General features: G+C 37.6%; 1 protein-coding gene across 1 annotated transcript; it reads left to right on the top strand.

Moving 5' to 3' along the window:
- The first annotated feature begins 4,178 nt into the window (after positions 1-4,178).
- LOC135605873 (ribose-phosphate pyrophosphokinase 4-like) lies at positions 4,179-8,418 on the top strand. Its single transcript, XM_065096442.1, has 7 exons — positions 4,179-4,776; positions 5,416-5,731; positions 5,826-5,921; positions 6,324-6,392; positions 6,473-6,601; positions 6,772-6,871; positions 8,076-8,418. The coding sequence occupies exons 1-7, from the start codon at positions 4,313-4,315 to the stop codon at positions 8,207-8,209; spliced, it is 1,308 nt and encodes a 435-aa protein (XP_064952514.1). The 5' UTR covers positions 4,179-4,312; the 3' UTR covers positions 8,210-8,418.
- The last annotated feature ends 421 nt before the right edge of the window (positions 8,419-8,839 follow it).

The following is an 8,839-nucleotide window of genomic DNA, read 5'->3' as shown; positions in this document are numbered from 1 at the left end:
TCAATATTGTACTAAAATTTCCAGCTGAGTGCATAGTGTCTGCTAAAATTCCTTCTCTGTCTTGATATTATTGTTGTTTGGTTGAATAGATCACTTGGATAGCATATCAGATACAAGTTACACTTCAACTTGCATTAGGAGATTGTAGACCTTCAACTCATGTGCTTTTCTTGGAGTTTGCAAACTCAAGAATAATAGCCATTCAACTACCTAAACAATACTAGAAAATACAAGTCCACCGGAGTAATAAATTTATAATATAATTCCCAAGTGGTGTGAATGGCTATGAAGTTAGGAACTTTGTAGTTTGTACCATAATGAACAACAAAGATGATCAACAAGAGATGATTGTTAATCAAACATAAGACAGAAATCTTGGAAGGTGAGCAAAAAAATAGCTCTTCTTCTTTGGAAATAAGTTGCTCTGGTCAAGAATATTCTTGACCAGAAACACTCCCTGTGGAAAGTATAAAAAAAGAATTAAGTTAACAAGCAATTTTTTTATAGTAATAAAACCAAGCAATACAACAACAATAAAAATTCAGGTGAGATATCAAGAAGGCAGTCAGTAAAGCACAAGTCTGTAAAGATCAATAGAACTTCTATTGACAAAGTTTGCTCCATGTATATAACTAGAGAAACATATGAACGCTAAAACAACCAACCCACCACAACCCCAAGATACTCTAGACAGATAATTGAACATGCTGAAAAGAAGCAACATATGAATTAAAATATAGTGTGTGGAACTGTAGATAGCTTCCCTTCCTTTAAAGTCTTTTGTTGTTTGATTACCATCTGATGATCTATGTAGTCACTAAAGTTATCGACCTATAAGATGGCTACTTGAAATATCCAATTACATTATACATGGATAGCTACCAGGCTGTGAAGCATAAAAATAGCCCAAGAGAAATAAGAAAGCTGAGAAAATACAAAAACTATAATGTTTTCAACCACCTATTAGATTATGTGACCCTTTATAATTGAATAAAATATATAATAGAACTAATTAGATTCTGATGACAGATATTGGTCAATAGAAGAAAAGTTCATATTATAGTATGATTTCTTAGAGGATGCCCTTGATGGAAGAAACTCTCTCAATAACTTATCATAGACCCTTTGCTCTCACCTATAAATAAACAGGATATCTAAGAACTAAATGACGTATGTTATAGAGGACGCAGTTGAGTGATTACGGTTTTTCTCTCAACCTCAATAACAGTGGGCCTATGAAAAGATAGGAAGAGAAAAGGAGTGTATAGTTTTCCTTGCAGATCGACATTACTATGATACTCGGATCCAAAGGATAGTGCCTTTACAGATCAAACATAGATCTTTTCATATGGCATCAAAAGATACACATCGTAAATCTGATTTAATGTTATTTGATTTCAACCTAGTATGAAAGTTTTTCGTATAATTTATAGCATATTACATATTTTATGCATTCAATTTGTATCAAAGCATAGATTCTTGAGATCAAATACATTAGATCTATTATTTTTGTTTATGATGCTTCAATGATCCGTATATTTTGTCGATCTAAATTCCTATCTACTCCGTCTCGTTGCCTACTTGCCGACGATGTTAGATTCTTTGTAACGCGATTTTTTATGATCGTGAAGGAGTGACGGTCGCTGTGCAGCACCGCTGCCAATGGCAGTCGCAGCAACCTCGCTGCGTCCGGCCGCTAGAGAGGATCTGCTGGCGGCAGCGCATGCACACCGCAGCAGCAACAGCGACCGCCCGCGGCGAGCCGTACGCCGCGATTGACCGCGGGTCGTGCGCCGGGCTGGACGCGCATCGCGGCAGCCGCACAGGCGGCAGCGCGCACACGCGACGACCGCATAGAGGCGGCCGCGCGCGGGTAGAGGCCGCGTCCAGGCAGCAGCCGCGCACAGGCGGCGGCAGCGCGCGGGCAGCAGCCGCGTCTAAGCGGCAGCCTCGCGCGGGCAGAGGCAGCGCCCAGGCGGCGGTCGCACAGGCGGTAACCGGCCGCAGGCAGTGGCCGCCCTGGCGGCGCCCGCCCGCGCGCAGGGGCGGCAGCAGCCGGCAGGCAGACGCCCCTTATACATTTTTTTTAACAAAATTACATCTTTACCCCTGTAACCTCTATTAATTCTGTTTTAATATTTTTGACAGTTCTGCCCTGTACCAATCTCATAATTTCAGTTTCTGTCATGTTAACAAATTTATTGTTTTACCAAAATTATGAATTTCTGATTTATATCGTCAATTATAAAATTGATCAATATAATTTAATTAAATTTGATCATGATTATATTTTGACAAGTTATTGATTGAATTTAATTTTGATCAATTTTTGATCAATTTTTTTTATTTTGATTGACTTGTTTTATTGGGTTGATGTTTAACTCTGTCCAAATTAAATAAAATCGATTCATTTAATTTAATATTTTATGTAGAAATAAAAATATATAAATTAATGTTTCTTTTATAATTTTTTCATATGATTTATTGATTACATATGGTAAATAAAATCCTTTTTTAGATATTTATTTAGTTATATATATATATATATATATATATATATATATATATATTTTAAATTATGAAATAATATTTATTAAAGACCCTTCATGATTTATTACAGTTATCATATGAGTTTTTTTTTCACTGATTACTATTCAATAATAATTATTATTATTTTATTATTAAATTGGGGGAGATCGTAATATTTTGATTAGTTAGTGATTTAGATTGACGAGTGTATTACTGTTAACTTCAATTTAAATATTTTAAGTTAATGATTTAAGCTCAACAAAATTAATAGATCAGTTATCTCGTCGGGTTAGGTCACATACAACTCTGTAGTCATCCTAATGACCCAAAACCATGCTTTTCCATTGTGCTACATGTTCACGTTTTTATTCAGCATAAGACAAATATCTTTAGAGGTCGCATCCCATTGATCAAGATCATCATATTGGCCTATGCTAGAGAATCAGAATAGACATAATTTACATCGTCAAAGTTCCATACCAATCGTAAACCATGAAGGTGCAGCACACGGTTGTTGGTTGCGGAAGGGATCCAGCACCGAACATGTGATGAATGCCTTGTTTAAATTTGGTTCAAATATAGTTCCAACTCCTTCGAAACTGTGTTAAGAAGCAGAATACCTTGTTCAAATTTGGTTCGAATCTAATTCCAAACCGTATCAAAAAGTAGAACACCTTCCAAACCGTATCAAAAAGTAGAACACCTTAATCGAATCTACATGAAGGGTGCTCATCTAATTACAACGAAGAGAATCTTATTCGCATCGAAAATGCAGCACTCTCTCACACAATTCTTCCAACTTTGAAGGGCCGACCAGTCTATTGAAGGAAGACACAAACACTATCTTTGCAACTTAACGAATTCGAATTGGTTTCACCAAATAATATGGACTACATCGAAAGCAAATGTAAATAGGTCGGGCCTTATCACCCCATTTTGGGCCGGTCCATATCTACCTCTGCCTCATAACTTAGGCTCATCATATGGGCTTTATCATTAGAATGTTGTAAGAATATATATGAATTTTCTATAAAGCATCTCAATTTTAAAAAATTTTACTAGAGTGTGTCTGACCAGATCAATTTACTCTTGTCTTCTTTAAATCCATTATCATCTCTTACCTTATACCATCATGATTGTCCCTACACTCTCGTTAGACTTAAGGGCATCATAGACATGAGCACTCATGTCAGCCCCAGTTGTCATCACTACTGAATCTCAAGGATCTTATATGTATAAAGAGGATTGATCGTAGGGTCAACTCGTTCGCAAAGGTACAAGCATAGCCAATGAGACTAGCCTATACATGAAGACGTAGCAACTAAGGAAGGACAATCGATATGATGGAATGGAAAGAGAAAGTGGAGGGGAGGTAATCAACTAGATGAATGGTAGTGGCCGACAAGAATAAGATGAGCATTTATAAAAAGATTTATTTAAGAAACAAATTTAAAACATAAGATAAAATTTTATTTATATTTACTTATATGTATACTTATTTTTTTTGTGAAGCTTATCAAATGTGGAAGAATTACTCGCTTAAGTTTTTTTTTTTTTTTTTTCTGGCATTTGTGTCGATATAAACATTTAAATTAGGAATAGATTACAATAAATCTCGACATATATGACTACATGTCGCATATCATTGATGGTTACGAATGGGCTCAACGTGGCGCGTGAGGAAGCGGGCCGCCTCCAAATCGATCGCGCTCAACCCTACACCTGACTTCGCCGCCCTGAAAACCCCCGCCGCGAAAGCCGCAACCGGAACCGGAGTTGACCGATGGCGATTGCAGCGGCGGCGGCGGGAGCGGTTTCCTCCCCCAACCTATACTACCGCCCTGGCAACCCTCGCCTACCACATCAACAGGAAACAGCGGCTTCGGCGACACTCATCGTCAAGCCCAAATCGGCCATATTCGGGAGACGAGCACTGTCTTCTTTCCTCTGTGATTCCCAGCGGAATGATGACGGAAGGACTGGGGTACTTCCTATACGGTCAGAGATGACGACGGAGTCGGCGACGAGCGATGATCCAGGGTTTGCCGATAGAGGCGCGGGTCTTCACCACATCCCACGGATCTCCCCTCTTATGGCGGCGTCCCCGGCGGTTGCCTCTTCCGTTGCGCTGCCTCCGAAGAGGTACAAGAAGAGCGTTTGCCTCTTCTACTGCGAGGAGATGAGGGAGCTCGCCGAGCGCGTTGCCTTGGAGAGCGACTCCATCTATCTGCGTAGCATCTCTTGGAGGTGCCCCCTCTCTCTCTTCTTTGCTTGTTGTCGAATTGAAATGTCCACATGAAGATGGAGAAAATTTAGATTTAATCCCCAAGATGCGCTGATAGTGAATCAATTAAAGTTCTTTTCTTCGGCGTTTCTTCTTCTTGAAATCAATTTATTTCCAGGATGAAAATTAGGTTGATTTATGTGTGAAAGGAAATAATGAGATTGTATATCTTCTTTTATCTTCTGTTGAATTTTCAAATAATGGATGGTTGTTTTCTTTTATTCGTCTGCAAGATGAGCCGAGGGTACATCTACAGTACCATATTGAGAATGTTAGTTCTTCATTTGAGGTAATAACAGGGGTAGCCGCTGTACAATTACTCAAAACTAGCGACAACCTTGCTGCATTATGTTGGTCATCCAAATCGGGGACAAAGTGGACCTCAAGGACGGAATTTTTACAATGTGCCTCAACCTTGGACCCTTCCCTCAGCCAGGACCTAGTTAAATTGTGCCTCAAATGTGATATGCATTTTGATATAGAAGCCGAAAGTGCCTCAAATGTTTGTATGATATTTATGATTCATTTTGACATTTTTAACTGGTTGACAAAGTTGAATTTATTTGTTGTGTTGATAGAGTCTAGTAATTTCCATGTTTCAGGAAATTTGAGGATGGTTTCCCAAATTTATTCATCCCAAATGCTCATGGCATTCGTGGGCAACATGTAGCATTCTTGGCCTCATTTAGCTCTCCTGGAGTAATTTTTGAGCAGCTGTCTGTCATCTTTGCGTTGCCAAGGTTGTTTATCTCCTCATTTACACTTGTTCTTCCCTTTTTTCCAACTGGATCTTATGAACGTATGGAAGATGAAGGGGATGTTGCAACAGCTTTTACCCTTGCTAGAACTTTGTCAAACATTCCAATATCAAGAGGTGGACCAACTAGTTTGGTCATTTTTGACATTCATGCCCTGCAGGTTTGTAGTCTACCCTCTTATACTTGTTTGTAATTTGTTCTCCATATTTGTTGGGTTAAACTTCATGCTTTTTTCTCTAAATCTTGTATGATAGGAGAGATTCTACTTTGGAGACTCCGTCTTGCCATGCTTTGAGAGTGGGGTGCCTTTGCTAAAGAATAGACTTCAGCAACTACCAGATTCTGAAAATGTGAGTGATCAATTTCTCTAGCAAATTATCCACTGTGAACCCTGATCTTTGTTTATTTATTATCTTGGATGTGAGTCAAGTCAGACTGCATTTGGTTCTAATGGATTCTAGACAGATTGTGACTCGGTATATTTCTCTATCAGAATCAGGCTGTAATTTTTTAAGCTTCCTCTGTTGTAAGATTAATGGTTCAAATTTGTTGTAAGTGTTCTTTTTCTTTTTTTTGCTTGAGGCACTCATATCTTAAAATGGAGATTTCTTATTAGTTTTGCTCTCTGTTGTTGTAGATTCATCGGTTGTGTACCCTCTGATGAAATAGCAAAATAAGTTGTTTCTTATTGAAGTTTTGCAAGACATCAGTTGGGAGTGCCACATGTAAAATTTCTGTTATGTCCCTTTCAGATATCTATTGCTTTTCCAGATGATGGTGCATGGAAGCGATTCCATAAGCAACTTCAACATTTTCCAATGGTAATGTGTAATGATCATTGTATTGCACTAGTGTCTCATGTCATATTCAGTTGATTAGTGGCTTAATACTTCAAATCCAGATTATTTGCAACAAAGTTAGGGAAGGTGATCAACGAATTGTACGTCTAAAAGAGGGTGATCCTAGAGGCCGTCATGTTGTTATAGTTGATGACTTGGTGCAATCAGGTGGTACTCTGATTGAATGCCAGGTGTGGAAGATCTTTCCTTTGCTAGTTAAAGTTTATTCATTTCTTCTCTCGTTTCTATTGGCTAGTATAACTCTCTAAGGCTTTTTTTTATTAAGTAAAGAACTGCATGTTATCATCTTCGTTTAATGATTCTTGGAGTCATAATTCATGTGTTCTTCATCATTTCTTAGAAAGTATTGGCTGCTCATGGGGCAGAGAGAGTCAGTGCCTATGTGACCCATGGTATCTTCCCTAATAGGTCATGGGAGCGATTCAATAATGACAATGGAGGTATGCATCTGCTTCTTTGTTGCCTGATTTTTTTTCTTTAATTGTGATAACTTGTTACTGTAACTGTATCTATCAAAGCTTGTTCATATTTTCCATAGCTAATTAACTTGGAAGACTTGCTATTTAATAGATGTCATGTATGTACTTATCACCATCTTATTTTGACCACATGACATTTATGTTAGTTGGTGAAACAGAGATGGAATGTTGGAGGAAAATCAGAAAAACTGGGGTGCAATTTACGTGTCTTCCATTGCTATTTTTAATCATTATTTTCTAGATTATTCTGGTGCTGAAGGTATTTTGGGAAGCCAGGATCAAGTCTTTGTGAAAACACTCAGTTCTCTGTTTGGTATTATTGTTTTCTCAGCCGCCACCCACCCGTGTGGAAGATACTGCAGAAGTATTTATCCTGATTATGAAGTTTTAATATCTCAAGTCACTTACATCAATCAAAACAAACAGAATAACTAAGGCCAACAAGAAATAGTTGTACAATCATGATTGTGGCTAAATTCCACTCATTCTCCTTTTTACTCTGTATAAAGGAACTAAAGTACGGTTTATGCTAAACTGAAGTTAGATAAAGTTTTTTTGTTAGAAGCCACATATTCTTTATTGGCTTGTGCTACATTTCTCTCACATGAAAAAGGTATTGTGAATAGACTTTCATAAAACAAGAAAAAATCACAGATCTAGACATTAATTGTGAGTGAAAACAATTAATGGAGCTTGGACACAAGACACGATTTTATTGCGAGTGAAAAATGACAGATGTAGAGTTTCAGTAAAAACAAGACAAGATTTTATTGTGAATGAGAACTGATTGTGACATTAATGGAGCTTGGACACCATTAAGCATAAATTCCACCCAGACGGGATTTTAGACAATTTGCTGCAAAAGGAAGAGCATGCTTGATGCCATATGTTCAGGTGCTTCTATGGTGTACCTAGTTTATATAAATTTATATTAGGAGACTATTAGTCAACTTCTATATCGAGCTTAAACTATCTGTTTTTTTTCGGATGCACGCAGTGTTAGATGATCTTTTTCCTTAAATGTTGTTAAAAAGCACTATTAGAAATCCTGACGGTTGTAAATGTGAATGTCCCTTGCATCATTTGTTTTCACAATTCATTATGTTTTCTCCCTTCCATGCTTACATGGTGAACTAACTTGAATGCACTTTCTTACCCTTCTCAGTGGGTCCATCAAATGGATTGAGCTACTTCTGGATAACTGATTCGTGCCCACTCACAGTAAAGGAAGTAAAGAACAGACCTCCCTTTGAAATTTTAAGCCTTGCTGGTGAAATTTCTGCTGCTCTTCAAATATAGATCCATTTGGAACAATGGTGCTGGTGCTGTTACCGAGTTGTGGCATAAATGAATCAAGTGGGAGAGTCTGGATCATTCTGGTCTCTCTCATGTAATTTATTTATTTTTATATTTGTACTAGTAAGTAGCAAAGGTACTCTTTTGGATGCTAAAAACCCTTTGTTTGGTTTGGCTTGGAATAATAAGGGCCTCTTGGTCAGTTAATATGACTTGATGGAAGTATAGTGCAACTATTGACATTGTTTTATAGCTTTTGGATAATACTTGAGCCATGACTGAAGTGTGTTTCTTGCCTTAAACCGATAAATTCCTTGAAAATCTTTTAAAGTAAACTGAGTCTTTTTTTTTTTGTAAAATAAATCAAACTAGATCGAGATATATGTCTGAAAAGCTAATCAATCACAATGAAAAGCTACATGTGTGAAAAATAACTCACTCTTGTATAACATGTAAATGATTACTTCACTCAGATCACGGGGAAGCATTCTACGTAGATATGATTGCAACTTTTAACTGGGGAACAATAGAATGAACTGCAAAAGATGTTTTAGGTAAACAAGAAACACCGTCTAAATGTGCCATGGATATCACCTTGATTGGTCTCCTATGTCATAGTTCCAAGACGACAAC

Source organism: Musa acuminata, chromosome BXJ2-2 (genome assembly GCF_036884655.1).
Source record: "Musa acuminata AAA Group cultivar baxijiao chromosome BXJ2-2, Cavendish_Baxijiao_AAA, whole genome shotgun sequence".
Lineage (NCBI taxonomy): Eukaryota > Viridiplantae > Streptophyta > Magnoliopsida > Zingiberales > Musaceae > Musa > Musa acuminata.
Note: the sequence above shows the minus strand (reverse complement) of the source record. Positions and strands in the feature narration are given on the sequence as shown.

Excerpts from the sequence above, each read along its gene's own strand:
- LOC135605873 (XM_065096442.1), top strand. The coding sequence starts at position 4,313 with ATGGCGATTGCAGCGGCGGCGGCGGGAGCGGTTTCCTCCCCCAACCTA. Across the intron at positions 6,393-6,472 it reads AACTTCAACATTTTCCAATG|ATTATTTGCAACAAAGTTAG; the intron begins GTAATGTGTAAT and ends CTTCAAATCCAG. Across the intron at positions 6,602-6,771 it reads GTACTCTGATTGAATGCCAG|AAAGTATTGGCTGCTCATGG; the intron begins GTGTGGAAGATC and ends ATCATTTCTTAG.